Source organism: Balaenoptera ricei, chromosome 2, assembly GCF_028023285.1.
Source record: "Balaenoptera ricei isolate mBalRic1 chromosome 2, mBalRic1.hap2, whole genome shotgun sequence".
Classification (NCBI taxonomy): domain Eukaryota; kingdom Metazoa; phylum Chordata; class Mammalia; order Artiodactyla; family Balaenopteridae; genus Balaenoptera; species Balaenoptera ricei.
The window spans coordinates 185,278,196-185,294,207 of NC_082640.1; the positions used below are offsets into that span (position 1 = coordinate 185,278,196).

Below are 16,012 nucleotides of genomic sequence, written 5' to 3' on the forward strand. Positions count from 1 at the left end.
CTAGCCGCCGGCGGAGCCAGCTGCTGCTCGTCGGTGCCGGCCCCGTTGCCCAGGGAACGGGCTCCCGGCAGCCCCCGCGGTTCGGAGTTCATCCCCGCCTCCTCCGGCCCGGCGGGGCCGAAGAGTCCGGAGGGGCTGCAGCGGGAGGTGAGTCCCGCGACGCCGCCCGCCCCCGCGCCCCTCCCTCGGCCTTCCCGCCGCCGCTCACGCAGCCCCCGGGCCACCCTCCCTCGCCTCAGGGTCTCACTGCCCGTTTCGCCCCCTTTCCCGGACTCCGTCTCGCCCGCGCCGGATGGCCGAGGCCGAATGCCCTGGCACACGAAGCGCCACGCTGCCTGCCCGGCAGAAGCCGGCAGTCCGCCGAGGGAGTAGTCGTCGCCCACCCCTCCTGGGCGCCGCGGGTCTGCCGACGCCTCCCGCGGGCCCTCCGCCCCACGCGACCCGGCTCGCTCGCCCCTCCCCTTCCGCGCCTTCCCTCCCCTGTGCCGCACCCTCGCATCCCCTTTGCGCCGCCGGCCCGAGGCGCCGAGCTCCGTGGTCTTATGATTGGCGCTGCGTCCTATCCCCCGACCCTCTCAGTCCCCGTCCCTTCATCCACCCACCAGCGCCTGGCACCACGCCTTGGCATGTACCCAGTAGGTGCTCAGTAAGTGTTCGTTAAATGGATAAATGAACGACTCGTCTCCCAGTCCTGCCTTAAGGCCTCAGAGGCAGAATAGTGAGTGCAGGTTGAAGAGTGGGGTACCCTGGAGTCAGACCCGGCTCACAGCGCTGCCCCTTTCTAGCTGTGTGCTCAGGGCAAGTGATGTCTCACTAAACTTCATGTTCATCATCAGTAACGTAGGGATGGTAATAGTTTCTAGCTCTGGCTTGGTAGAAGGATTAAACGGGTCAGTGCGTGTGAATTGCTCAGCACCGTGCCTGGCACGCGGTCCATTTCAGTAAAGGCTAGCCACTGCTCTCCTTACCCGCATACCCTACTTCCTTTTCTCTTCCCTGCTCTTTGTTCTTCCTCACTCTCTCGCTGAGATTTAGGAATTTTATTCTGTTCTGTTGCTTCTGTTAACATTTGTAGGCGTAGTGTGGGGTACCAGCATGGATGCACCTTTGCCTTATCTGCTGGAGTGATCAGTTGCCCTTGGGGTTGACTTCCTCCTTGTAGCCAAGGTCTTGAGAACTTTAAGGAAAGGAGTTCTGGAAATCCCCAAACCCAGATCCCAGCATGGGCAGAATCTGGGAATAAAGCCACTGTAGCCCTTGTGGTCACCAGTGACTCCTGCAAGGAGCTGCAAGGCATTTTGTACTTTCTCTCACCCAGCTACAACGTACCTTGATAAAGCTCTGACCTTGCTTTTTTTTTTTTGCCAACATCTCTTGTTGGTTCATTCAGCAGATAGTTATTTGGGGCCTGTTGTATGCCAGCCACAGTACCAGCTTCTAGGAATGCTCTGGTGGACCAGACAGACCCAGTCCCTGCCCTCAGGGAACTTTCACACTTGAGAACCAGCAGGAATAGATACAGGGGATGCTCTGTTTGAGTTTTCAGGACTGGCTTGGAGACTGGTGGTGGGACAAGGAAAGTCCTCTTCGGAAGGAGTGACTAGTAAGTAGCTTTTGTTAGGTTTAAGTTATTTTGTTGTCACATTGTCTTTTTCAATAGAAGATTGGCTCCTACTGGATTTGTTTTCAGTTTTCTCTTAGAGAAATTACACTTCAAGTTTGAGGAAGGTCTCACTTCATATTAGCTTCTATGTAGTTTGAACAAAATGGCTCCTGGAACTTAATGAGGAAAAAGGGAAGGAAACAGGCGTCAGGCAGAGCAGTTGATTAAACTTAGAATAAGTGAAGAACAGATGAAGAAACAGTTACACACATAATGAAGACAAGCTTTGGAGTCAAGCATGGAGAGATTTCTAGATACAGTGGAGCTCAAGGAGCTTGATAGAATCCAGAGGGAGTAGTTGATGGCTCTGTGAACTGCTGAGGTGGAAGTGAGCTGTTGTTCAAAGTGTGTGTCAATTTTAAGTGAACGTATTCTTTGGATCCAGACATAAGAGACCAGTGAAGTTTTGCATAATGATGGACGTAACTGAGGTAGAGTGGCTATTTATATTTTGTTCTGTCATACTTGGGGAATTCTGGCACAGTGTTTTGAGGGAGATTAATTCAACAAATATGTGTTGAGCGTTGATTGTACCACACTCCCCATTGGTCTTTTGAAGCGCTGCAAATTTGTGGATGAACAGGCTGTAGATGAAGAGTAGAAAGAAGCCATTGAGGGAGATAGAGAACAAATCATGATGGTGCTGTGTGATAACTGCCCGCAAAGCGTTCCGTGAAAGCAGAGAAAGACCAACTGAGTGTCCGAGGGAGGCTGAAGGCTTCCTGTGGAGAACTTGTTCTTACAAGATGTGTGTGGGGGATGGGGAAGGAACGAAAGGGACTTTGCAGAGACACACAGGTCGTGGTGTGTTCCGGGACTGTGGTGCCTGCAGTGTGGAGTACGTGGATGGAAGAGTGGCCTGAGATGAAGCTGGATGCAGACCGGTTTGCTGAACTGCTCAACTTCACGCTGTCGTCAGGCTTTAGACTGAGCACTGGCTAGCCGGCGGGCTTGGGATCAGAAAAGTGACAAAACTTCATCTGGAAGATAAATGACTGCCTCCATCTCATTATGTTCAGCCATAAGATTTTAACATTTAAAAGAACAGTGGATGTTGTAGCCAGACTTCAAAAATAGACTGTATGTTGGGCTTCCCTCGTGGCACAGTGGTTAAGAATCCGCCTGCCAACACAGGGGACATGGGTTCGAGCCCTGGTCCGGGAAGATCCCACATGCTGCGGAGCGGCTAAGCCCGTGCACCACAGCTACTGAGCCCATACACCACAACTACTGACACAGTGCTCTAGAGCCCGCGAGCCACAACTACTGAGCCCAAGTGCCACAACTACTGAAGCCCGCATGCCTTAGAGCCTGTGCTCCACAACAGGAGAAGCCACCACAGTGAGAAGCCTGCGCACCGCAACGAAGAGTGGCCCCCGCCCACTGCAACTAGAGAAAGCCCACACCCAGCAACAAAGACCCAACACAGCCATAAATAAATAAATAAATAAATAAATAAATAAATAAATAAATAAAATTAAAAAAAAAAAAAATAGACTGTATGCGAGGGAGATGCAAGAGGGAGGAGATATGGGGACATGTGTATACGTATAGCTGATTCACTTTGTTATAAAGCAGAAACTAACACACCATTGTAAAGCAATTGTATACCAATAAAGATGTTAAAAACAAAAAAAGACTGTACAACAGGGAGTGACTAACTGTCACTTCCTAGAGATTTTGGAGAGAACCCTTAAACCATTAGAGTTGTCAGGGTGCTCTGGCAACTTCCGATCTCTGTACTAAGTGGATGATTTAGACTATGTGTTATTAGTCCTAGCTCCAGTTTTTAAAAACTGCCCATCAGGCATTTGGGTGCTATCAGTCAGCGTGAAGGTCAGCTCCCACCTTCCAGGTGTATGGGATTGTGGTGCTGATGGTGGAGAGAATTATCCTGCCTCAAAGAAGAGTGTTTTGATGTTTTGTATTTTTAATGGAAATATTCAGGACCAGGGAAGCATTATTGATTTTAAAGATTGGATTGAGAATATTCTTTTGCTGTAAGACCTGAAGTTAACATTTTATTTATTCATTCAACAAATCTTTATTGAACATCTACTCCGTGCCAAAGATAGTGTTACGTACGAGCCTTTTCATTGGTAAACGAGAGAATTTATGTTGTTTACATTCTCATGAGAGAGATGATCATTAAACTGTTTATCAAATAAAGTAATTAAAGGTTGTGATGAGAATTATGAAGGACATAAACAGGATGATATGTTAGAAGGAAGAGGGGAGTGATGGATACTGTAAGTGATCTGATCAGGGAAGGCCTTTCTGAAGCCTGGTGTGTGGAGAGATGAACGATCGTAGAGGGAATAGTCAGTTCTGAAGCCTGAGGAGGGAAGAGTGGGCCAGTGGAGCTAGAGCTTGGGGGATGAGTGGAGAGAGGTGGAGATGTGATGGGGGAGCCAGGAAGGGGTCAGACCACACGGCCTGTAGGCCACAGAAAGGTATTTGGTTATTCTCAGAGCACTGGGGAACCACTGTAGAATGTTGAATAGGGTGAGTGGTATGAGATCCAGCCATTTCTCTTTCAAAGAACTTTTTTTTTTTTAAACACTTTTTTTCAGAGCAGTTTTAGGTTGACAGCAAAACTGAGGGGAAGCTACAGAGATTTCCCGTATACTCCCTGCCCCACCCACATGCATAGCCTCCCCCTTATCAGCATCTCCCACCAGAGTGGGGCATTTGTTACAACTGATGAACCTGCACTGATACAGCATAATCACCCAGAGTCCATCGTTCACCTTAGGGTTGGTGTTGTGCGTTCTGTAGGATTGGGCAAATGTATAGTGACATGTATCCATCTTTATAGTGTTAGTATTTTTATTGCCCTAAAAATCCTCTGTGCTCTGCCTACTTATCCCTTCCCCTCCCCCACACAAACCCTGGCAACCACTGATCGTTTTACTGTCTCCATAGCTTTGCCTTTTCCAGAAGGTTACAGAGTTGGAATTATACAGCATGCAGCCTTTTCAGATTGCCTTCTTTCACTTAGTAATGTGCACTGCAAGTTCCTCCATGTCTTTTCATGGTTTGATAGCCCATTTCTTTGTAGTGCTGAATAATATTCTAGTGTCTGGATGTACCAAAGTTTATTTATTCATTCACTTACTAAAGTGCTAGTTGCTTCCAGATTTTTACAATAATGAATAAAGATGTTGTAAACATCCTGGTGAAGGTTTTGTGTGGGCATAAGTTTTGAACTCCTTTAGATAAGTACCAAGGGCTGCAACTGCTGGATCATATGGTAAGATTATGTTTAGTTTTGTAAGAAACCTTCAAATTTTCTTCCTAAGCGGCTGTACCATTTTGCATCCCCACCAGCAGTGAATGAGAGTTCCTGTTGCTCCACATTCTCACCAGCATTTGGTGTTGTCAGTGTTCCAGATTTTGGCCATTCTACTAGGTGTGTGGTGGTATCTCGTTTTAATTTGCATTCTCCTGATGACATATGATGTGGAGCATCTTTTCATAAGACTTATTTGACATCTGTATGTCTTCTTTGGTGAGGTGTTTATTAAGATCTTTGGCCCGTATTTTAATTGGGTTGTTGAGTTTTAAAAGTTCTTTGTATATTGTGGATAACAGCCCTTTATCAGATAGGTAAGTTTTGCAGTTTTTCTCCCAATCTGTGGGTTGTCTTCTCCTTCATTTGACATTGTCTTTTGCAGAGCAGAAGTTTTAAGTTTTAATGAAGTCTAGCTTATCAGTTACTTCTTTCGTGGATCATGCCTTTGGTGATATTATTTAAAATGTCATCACCATACCCAAGGTCATCTAGGTTTTCTCCTATATTGCCTTCTAGAAGTTTTATAGCTTTTGTGCTGTACATTTAGGTCTGTGATCCTTTTTTTTTGGCTGCGTTTGGTCTTCGTTGCTGCGCGCGGGCTTTCTCTAGTTGCCGAGCGGGGTTTACTCTCATTGCGGTGGCTTCTCTTGTTGCGGAGGACGGGCTCTAGGCGCGCGGGCTTCAGTAGTTGTGGCTCACGGGCTTAGTTACTCTGTGACATGTGGGATCTTCCCGGACCAGGGATGGAGCCCATGTCCCCTGCATTGGCTGGTGGATTCTTAACCACTGCGCCACCAGGGAAGTCCCTGTGATCCATTTTGAGTTAATTTTTGTGAAAAGTCTATGCCTACATTCACTTTTTTTTTTTTTTTTAATAAATGGCATACCCAGCTTTATCTAGTTTCTTTTTTTTTTTTTTTTTTTTAGAAATTCACGTTCTTTTATTTATTTATTTATTTATTTATGACTGTGTTGAGTCTTTGTTTCTGTGCGAGGGCTTTCTCTAGTTGCGGCAAGTGGGGACCACTCTTCATCGCGGTGCGCGGGCCTCTCACCATTGCGGCCTCTCTTGTTGCGGAGCACAGGCTCCAGACGCGCAGGCTCAGTAATTGTGGCTCACGGGCCCAGTCGCTCCGTGGCATGTGGGATCTTCCCAGACCAGGGCTCAAACCCGTGTCCCCTGCATTGGCAGGCAGATTCTCAACCACTGCGCCACCAGGGAAGCCCCTACATTCACTTTTTTATATGTGGATGTCCAGTTGTTCCAGCACCATTTGTTGAAAAGGGTGTCTTTGCTCCATTGTTTTGCCTTTGCTCCTTTGTCAGAGATCAGCTGGCTGTATTTATGTGGGTCTATATCTGGGCTTTCTCTTCTGTTCTGTTGATCCATTTGTTCTTTTGCCAGTACCACACTGTCTTGATAACTGATGCTTTATAATAAGTTTTGCAGTTGGATAGTATCAGTCCTCTAACTTTGTTTTTCTCCTTCAATATTGTGTTGACTATTTTGGGTCTTTTGTCTCTCTATACAAACTTTAGAATTATTTTGTTGGTATCCACAAAATAACTTATTGGGATTACACTGAATCTGTACATCCAGTTGGGAGGAATTGACATCTTAACAATATTGAATTTTCTCATCTGTGAACATGGGATATCTCTCTATTTATTTAGTTGTTCTTTGATTTTGTTCATGTGAGTTTTATACTTTTCCTTGTATAGCTCTTTACATATTTGGTTAGATTTATACCTAAGTATTTTGGGGGGATGCAAATGTAAATGATACTGTGTTTTTAATTTAAAATTCCACTTGTTCATAGCTGGTATATAGGAAAGTGATTGACTTTTGTATTTTAATCTTGTATCCTGAAACCTTGCTATAATTGCCTGTTAGTTTCAGAAGTTTTTTTATTGATTCTTTCAGATTTTCTACATAGATGAACATATCATCCACAAACATAGTTTTATTTCTTCCTTCCCAATCTGTATACCTTTTATTTCCTTGTCTTATTGCATTAACTGGAACTTCCAGTAAGTGTTGAAAAGGAGTGGTGAGAGGGGGACATCCTTGCTTTGTACCTGAACTTAGTTGGGGAAACTTTTTTTTTTTTTAATATATTTACTTATTTATTTTTTATTTTTGGCTGCATTGGGTCTTCATTGCTGCGCGCGGGCTTTCTCTAGTTGTGTTGAGCGGGGGCTACTCTTTGTTTTGGTGCGCGGGCTTCTCATTGCGGTGCCTTCTCGTTGTGGAGCACGGGCTCTAGGCGCATGGGCTTCAGTAGTTGTGGCATATGGGCTCTAGAGCGCAGGCTCAGCAGTTTTGGCGCACGGGCTTAGTTGCTCTGCGGCATGTGGGATCTTCCCGGACCAGGGCTCGAACCCGTGTCCCCTGCATTGGAGGTGGATTCTTAACCACTGCGCCACCAGGGAAGCCCAGTTGGGGAAGCTCTGAGTTTCTCAACATTAAATACGATGTTAGTTGTTGGGTTTTTTTGGTAGATATTCCTTATCAGGTTGAGGAAGTTCCCCTCTGTTTCTGGTTTACTGAAGTTTTTGTCATGAATGCATGTTGGAGAGCTGATTCTGCTTTTTTTGTTTTGTTTTGTTTTTTGGGGGGTTTTTTGTTTGTTTTTTTGGAGTAATAACTTCATTGAGATTTCACATACCATATATATTAACCATTCAAGGTGTACAATTCAGTGTTTTTTAGTATATTCACAGAGTTATGCAACAATCAGTTTTAGGACATACCACCCTAAAAAGAAACACCATACCCTTTAGCAGTCATCCCCACCCCCACTCTCTTCTCTCAGCTTCAGGCAATCATTGCTGTACTTTCTGTCTATAGATTTGCTTATTCTGGCCATTTGCTATTTCATATAAATGGAGTCATGCAAATGTGTGGTCTTTCGTGTCTGGTTTCTTTCACTTAGCATAATGTTTTCAAGGTTCATCATATTGTAGCATATATCAGTACTTCATTCCTTTTTATTGCTGAATAATAGTCAGTTGCATGGATATACCATGTTTTGTTTATCCATTCATCAGTCGATGGACAGTTGGGTTGTTTTACTTTTTGGCTTTTATGAATAGTAATATGAAATTCTGTATACAAGTTTTTGTGTAGACATATGTTTTCATTTCTCTTAGGTATATAACTAGGAGTAGAATTACTGGGTCATATGGTAATTGTATGTTTAACCTTTTGAGGAACTGCGAGTGACTGCCGCGTTTTATTTTCTACCAACAGTGTATGAGGGTTCCAGTTTCTCCACATCCTTGTTAACACTTATCTGTCTTTCTGAGTATAGCCATCCTAGTGAGTGTGAAGTGGTATCTCGTGGTTTTGTTTTGCATTTTCCCTGATGATTGATGATATTGAGCATCTTTTCATGTGCTTATTGGCCATTTGTATGTCTTCCGGGGAGAAATGTCTATTCAGATCTGTTGCCCACTTAAAAATTACCTTTTAATTATTAAGTTTTAAGCATTTCTCATATATTCTGGATACGAGTCCTTTGTCAGATGTATGATTCTCTGTGTATTTTCTCTCTGTGGGTTGTCTTTTTACTTTTCTTGATGGTGTCCTTCGGAGCACAAAAGTTTTTAATTTTGTTGAAGTCAGAGAGCTTATTCTGACTGCTCTGTATGAATCTGGATTCCAGGGACAGGTGTGGAAGCAGGAGAGCCGTTGTTACAAGAACAATACAGTGGTCCAAGTGAGAGGTGTACTGGCTTTATCTCAGGCATGGCCACAGAGTTGGTGAGAAGGGGCCAGCTGTGAGGTAGATTAGAACATAGAGCTGATGGAACAAGGTGAGGGATTACTGTAGGGGTGAGGGAGAGGGAGAAATCATGGATGAATGCTAGGGTTTCAGCTTAAATAATTTTTTTTTCTTTTTTTAGAGGGAAGGATTTTTTAATTAATTAAGTTATTTATTTTTGGCTGTGTTGGGTCTTCGTTTCGTGCGAGGGCTTTCTCTAGTTGCGGCAAGCGGGGGCCACTCTTCATCGTGGTGCGCGGGCCTTTCACTGTCGCGGCCTCTCTTGTTGCGGAGCACAGGCTCCAGATGCGCAGGCTCAGTAGTTGTGGCTCACGGGCCTAGTTGCTCCGCGGCATGTGGGATCTTCCCAGACCAGGGCTCAAACCTGTGCCCCCTGCATTGGCAGGCAGATTCTCAACCACTGCGCCACCAGGGAAGCCCCCTGCAGATTTTTTGATGATGGTCATTCTGACCCGTGTGAGGTGATACTTCACTGTAGTTGTTTTTTGTTTGTTTGGTTTTTTTTGGCTGAGTTGGGTCTTCGTTGCTGCTAACGGGCTTTCTCTAGTTGCCGAGCGGGGGCTACTCTTTGTTGCGGTGCGCGGACTTCTCATTGCGGTGGTTTCTCTTGTTGTGGAACATGGGCTCTAGGCACACCAGCTCAGTAGTTGCAGTGCGTGGGCTCTAGGGCATGCAGGCTTCAGTAGTTGTGGCGCGTGGGCTCTAGAGTGCAGTGCTCAACTAAGCACATGGGCTTAGTTGCTCCGTGGCATGTGGGATCTTCCAGGACCAGGGATCGAGCCTGTGTCCCCTGCATTGGCAGGTGGATTCTTAACCACTGTGCCACCAGGGAAGTCCCCTCATTGTAGTTTTGATTTGCATTTCACTAATAATTAGTGATGCTGAGCATCCTTTCATGTGCCCCTTGGCCATCTGTATGTCCTCCTTGGAGAGATGTCTATTTAGTTCTGCCCATTTTTCAATTGGGTTGTTTGTTTTTTTGATATTGAGCTCCATGAGCTGTTCGTATATTTTGGAGATTAATCCTTTGTCTGTTCCTTTGTTTGCAAATATTTTCTCCCATTCTGAGGGTTGTCTTTTCATCTTGTTTATGGTTTCCTTTGCTGGGCAAAAGCTTTTAGATTTAATTAAGTCCCATTTGTTTATTTTTGTTTTTATTTCCTTTACTCTTGGAGGTGGGTCAAAAAAGATCTTGCTGTGGTTTATGTCAAAGTGTGTTTTTCCTATGTTTTCCTCTAAGAGTTTTATAGTGTCTGGTCTTACATTTAGGTCTTTAATCCATTTTGAGTTTATTTTTGTGTATGGTGTTAAGTAGTGTTCTAATTTCATTCTTTTACATGTAGCTGTGCAGTTTTCCCAGCACCACTTATTGAAGAGGCTGTCTTTTCTCCACTGTATGTTCTTGCCTCCTTTGTCCTAAATTAGGTGACCATATGTATGTGGGTTTATCTCTGGGCTTTCCATCCTGTACCATAGATCTATATTTCTGTTTTTGTGCCAGTACCATACTTGTCTTGATTACTGTAGCTTTGTAGTATAGTTTGAAGTTGGAGAGCCTGATTCCTCCAGCTCTGCTTTTCTTTCTCAAGATTGCTTTGCTATTCGGGGTCTTTTGTGTTTTCATACAAATTGTAAAATTTTTTGTTCTAATTCTGTGGAGAATGCCATTGGTAATTTGATAGGGATTGCATTGAATCTGTAGATTGCTTTGGGTAGTATAGTCGTTATCACAATATTGATTCTTCGAATCCAAGAACATGGTGTATTTCTCCATCTGTTTATGTCATCTTTGATTTCTTTCATCAGTGTCTTATAGTTTTCTGAGTACAGGTCTTTTGCCTCCTTAGGTAGGTTTATTCCCAGGTATATTATTCTTTTTGTTGCGATGGTAAATGGGATTCTTCCCTCAATTTCTCTTTCTGATCTTTCATTGTTAGTGCATAGGAATGAAAGAGATTTCTGTGCATTAATTTTGTATCCTGCAACCTTACCAAATTCATTGATTAGTTCTAGTAGTTTTCTGCTGTCATGTTTAGGATTTTCTATGTATAGTCTCATGTCATCTGCAAACGGTGACAGTTTTACTTCTTTTCCAATTTGTATTCCTTTTATTTCTTTTTCTTCTCTGATTGCCGTGGCTGGGACTTCCAAAACCATGTAAAAGTTTGTAGGGTAAGGATTAAATGGGTGAATGAACACTTCATAAAGTATAACACGCTGTGTGATGATATATAACATGCTTCCCTTTACTGAGGGAAGCTTTGAATCCAAATTTTCCGGAGGTGTGGGTGTCAGTGCAGAACAGATAGGAGGTGTTGTGTAGCTGAGCCTCTGAGTGCTGTGGAGGCTGTGGCTATCCAGCCGGGGGACATGTTTCTCCACCACCTCGACACAGTGAGCTTATTCCTACGTCTGGATTGGTCCACTGTTCTCCTAGTGCAGTGTCTTTACTGTTTCTTTTCCACGCGCTTTTTTTTTTTTGGCCATGTGGCTTGCGGAGTCTTAGTTCCCCGACCAGGGATCGAATCTGTGCCCCCTGCAGTGGAAGTGCGGACTGCCAGGGAATTCCTCTTTTCCACATGCTGTCCTTCCTGGTGGGCTTCAGAATTCTGGATGTTTCTGGTGAAGCTTTCTCCACACTCCAGTCCACACTGCTCTCTCCCTCTTCTCATTAAGACCCACAGATTAGCACCTAATCACATCTGGTTTTATGTCTCTTCACAGTTTCTTTTGCCTCCCTAACTAGATCATAAGCTACTTGAGATTAAGAATTATTTTTAATATTTTTTCCACCTCTTCTCCTCCATAGCATTTATCACAATATAAATTACAGGGGCCAGCACATACTGAAGTGAGTTTTGAATTAAAATGCTTCAAAGTGATCTTAATGACACTTGTTTTACTTTCTCTGTTTAATTCAGCTCTGAGTATAATTCATACCCACCTGAAAGTTCCTCGTTCCCACTATTATACCTGACTTCTCTTTGCATGACTAGATGTTGAAAGCATTATAATGCCTTGTTCTTTAGCCCCCAGGTTTCCCTAGATGCCAGTTAAAATTGCTTGTCCTGCTTGAAGATCATCTGTGGAAACGTTGGCCATGGCATCTGTATCAGAGTCTATTACATTCAGAGAGTTCTGCCCTTTGTACTATCTCCTCAATGCCATTCCCACAAAGATCCAGAAGGGGTTCCGCTCCATAGTGGTCTACCTCACGGCCCTGGACGCCAACGGGGACTACATTGCCGTGGGCAGTAGCATTGGCATGCTCTACCTGTACTGCCGGCACTTGAACCAGATGAAGAAGTACAACTTTGAGGTGAGTCGTGCTCGTCCTCACCTAAGCATGTGTGAGCCCTGGCTAATGTTTAACATGCTTGTGAGCTCCAGGACGGGGTAATTTACTTCTGATTTGCTAGAATATGGCCTGAGTGCCCTTGCCAAACAATACTTTACAACCATTTTTAATTGAGGTGGAGTACAGCTAAAAATGTTGATGTTTTAACTTTTTTTCCTGCCTCCAAAAATCCAGAGTTACTTTAAGAGAGAACATTATAGGGGCTTCCCTGGTGGCGCGGTGGTTGAGAGTCTGCCCGCTAGTGCAGGGGATGCGGGTTCGAGCCCTGGTCTGGGAAGATCCCACATGCCGCAGAGCAACTGGGCCCGTGAGCCACAATTACTGAGCCTGCGCGTCTGGAGCCTGTGCTCCGCAACAAGAGAGGCCGCGATGGTCAGAGGCCCGCGCACCGCGATGAGGAGTGGCCCCCGCTTGCCACAACTGGGGAAAGCCCTCGCACAGAAACGAAGACCCAACACAGCCAAAAATAAATAAATAAATAAATAAATAAATAAATAAGTAAGTAAGTAAGTAAAATTAAAAAAAAAAAAGAGAGAGAACATTATAGTGTTTAACACTTAATAGAAAACTTTGAAAGTAAGCATGTTTTTCTAAGTGTTTTCTTTTTTGGTTTGTTTTTGTTTTTTGGCTGCACCACACGATATTCAGGACCTTAGTTCATTGACCAGGGATCAAACCTGTGCCCCCTACAGTGGGAGCGTGGACTCTTAGCCACCGGACCACCAGGGAAGTCCCTCTACGTGTCGTGTTTTCTACGTGTTTTGTTTCTCAAAATACCGTACCTGACTTACTCAAATAATCACTAGCTATTCTGGTGAAATTATTGTGAAAACAGGATTAGGATCAATGTTAGCTAGCTGCCAGAACACGTGCATCTTAAATGAGGTCACTTCTGTAGAACACTGCCATTGGGGTCTTGACCGACCTCTGTTCTGTGCTGGTTGACTCAGGCATCTCTGTGTATTGTAGTTGTTGGGGAGGTGGACTGAATTCACCCGCTGAGTTGATATCTGTGATTTATGAGTGCTCGGGTTTTGTGAGAGACTCAAGGGTGACTGAGTTGTGGCTCCTGCCTCACAGCCTCTTGGGGTTCTACTCTGCCTGTGGTTAGTGGGCTTTTACAGCCTAAGACAAGGCTTTTGTGTTTAAGAGAAGTATTTACAAATATCTATATTTTAATCAGTATTCAACTTAAATTAAAGTTTAACTTAAAAAGTTAGTTTTTGTTAAGCCTCTATACTCAATTTAAAATAACACAAACGGTTAGCATGCATATAACACTTACTATGTGCCAGACATTATTGTAAATCTTTACATATATTAACGCATTTCATCCTCACAAGACTCTGTGAGGTAGATGATGTTTTCTCATCCCCATTTTACCAGGGAGACAACTGAGGTACAGAGAGGTTGAGTGACTTGTGAGGTGGTTAGGAAGTGGTGGCACCATTGTCTGAACTTGGGCAGATTGGCTCTAGAGTTTATATTTGTATTTTTTGTATGAAAATTAAAACTCTTGCTATTTCTTTTCTTTATTTAATAGCTTATGGATTTGACTGCTCAAATTCCCCACACATTTAAAACCATTACATAGTTAATCTTTAAAACTATGGTTATGGATTAATATATCTGAGATCTCTCAAATACTTCAGCACTTAACAAAAAAGACTTATGAATCCAGCAGTGAACCCCTAACAGGATAGACCAAAGAAATCCATACCCAGACATATCCTAATCAGACTTCTAAAAACTAAAGACAAAGAGAAATCTTAAAAGTAGCCAGAGAGAGGGGTGGGATGGGGAGGGTGGGAGGGAGGGAGATGCAAGAGGGAAGAGAAGTGGGAACATATTGTATATGTATAACTGATTCACTTTGTTATAAAGCAGAAGCTAACACACCATTGTAAGGCAATTATACTTCAATAAAGATGTCTAAAAAAAAAAAAAAAAAAAGTAGCCAGAGAATGACACATTACCTGTAAGGGACAATGATTTGAATGACCGCAAATTTCTCATCAGGAACTATGGAGGCTAGAAGACAGTGGTACAACATTTATAAAGTGTTGAAAGAAAAGAATGGTCAGCTCAGAATTTTTACCCAATAAAAATATCTATTAGGAAAGAAAGTGAAATAAAAATATTCTCAGATGAAGGAAAACTAGGGGGATTCATTGCCAGCAGACCTGCTCTAAATAATTGCTTCAGGAAGTTCTTTAGGCAAACGAGAAACGATACCAGAAGGAAACTTGGAACATCAGTAATGAAGGAAGAATAATAGTAAATACAGTAGACTGTTTCTCTCCTCATGAGTTCTTTTTTTTTTTAAATAAATTTATTTATTTTATTTATTTATTTTTGGCTGTATTGGGTCTCCGTTGCTGCGCGCAGGCTTTCTCTAGTTGCGGTGAGAGGGGGCTACTCTTCGTTGCGGTGCGCGGGCTTCTCATTGTGGTGGCTTCTCTTGTTGCGGAGCACGGGCTCTAGGCGTGCGGGCTTCAGTAGTTGTGGCACGTGGGCTCAGTAGTTGTGGCTCGTGGGCTCTAGAGCGCAGTCTCAGTAGTTGTGGCACACGGGCTTAGTTGCTCCGCGGCATGTGGGATCTTCCCTGACCAGGGCTTGAACCCGTGTCGCCTGCATTGGCAGGTGGATTCTTAACCACTGTGCCACCAGGGAAGCCCTTGAGTTCTTTAAAATATACTTGACAGCAAAAATTATAACACTGATCGAGTTTTCAGTGTGTATACATGTAGTAATATATAAGATAACTATAATGTAAGAGGGGAGAGTAAGGGACCTATATGGTAGTAAGGTTTCTACATTTTTTTTTTAATATATATATAATTTTATTTATGGCTGTGTTGGGTCTTCATTGCTGTGCACGGGCTTTCTCTAGTTGCAGTGAGCGGGGGCTACTCTTCGTTGCGGTGCGTGGGCTTCTCATTGCTGTGGCTTCTCTTGTTGCGGAGCATGGGCTCTAGGTGCGTAGGCTTCAGTAATTGTGGCACGTGGGCTCAGTAGTTGTGGCTTGCGGGCTCTAGAGCGCAGACTCAGTAGTTGTGGCGCACGGGCTTAGTTGCTCCATGGCATGTGGGATCTTCCCGGACCAGGGCACGAACCCGTGTCCCCTGTGTTGGCAGGCGGATTCTTTTTTTTTTAAGAACGTAGGAGTGCTATTTATTTATTTATTTATTTTTTGGCTGTGTTGGGTCTTCGTTTCTGTGTGAGGGCTTTCTTTAGTCGTGACAAGTGGGGGCCACTCTTCATCACGGTGCGTGGGCCTCTTGCTATCGCGGCCTTTCATTGTGGAGCGCAGGCTCAGTAGTTGTGGCTCACGGGCCTAGTTGCTCCGCGGCATGTGGGATCTTCCCAGACCAGGGCTCGAACCCGTGTCCCCTGCATTGGCAGGCAGATTCTCAACCACTACGCCACCAGGGAAGCCCGGCAGGCGGATTCTTAACCCCTGGGCCACCAGGGAAACCTGGGTTTTCTACGTAGATGATCCTGCTTGCTTCTGAAGAAAGAGTTTTACCTCATCTTTTCCAGTCTGTATGCCTTTAATTTTTTACTTGACTTACTGTGCTGGCCAAGACCTCAGTATGGTGTCTGCAGTGAGAATAGATGTCTTTGCCTTATCTTTGGGCCTTATCCTTGGTCTTCACCATTACATTAGCTATAGATTCCTCATGGACACTTTTTATTTCTGTTTATTTCTATCCTAGTTTTCTGAGAGTTTTTATCATGAATGAGTATTGAAGTTTGTCAGATGTTCACTTGAATCTGTTGTGATGATATGATTTCCTTCTTTATTTATATGTTATGTTACATGAATTGAGTTTTGGTTATTATTCCAACCGTGCATTACTCTTTTAAACCCCATTTTGTCATGATATATTATCCTTTTGTTTTTG

General features: G+C 43.9%; 1 protein-coding gene across 8 annotated transcripts in view; it reads left to right on the forward strand.

The window, feature by feature from the left end:
* TECPR2 (tectonin beta-propeller repeat containing 2) overlaps positions 1-16,012 on the forward strand; it is a 99,628-nt gene continuing 83,616 nt past the window's right edge. For all 8 annotated transcript variants that reach the window (XR_009501023.1, XR_009501024.1, XM_059915035.1 and 5 more), the window contains exons 1-2: positions 1-147; positions 11,776-12,065. Coding sequence is in view for 6 of the 8 variants with exons in the window: in XM_059915035.1 (XP_059771018.1) it covers positions 11,847-12,065 (219 nt within the window). In the remaining 2 variants the exon portion in view is untranslated. The remainder of the gene's footprint in view (positions 148-11,775; positions 12,066-16,012) is intronic.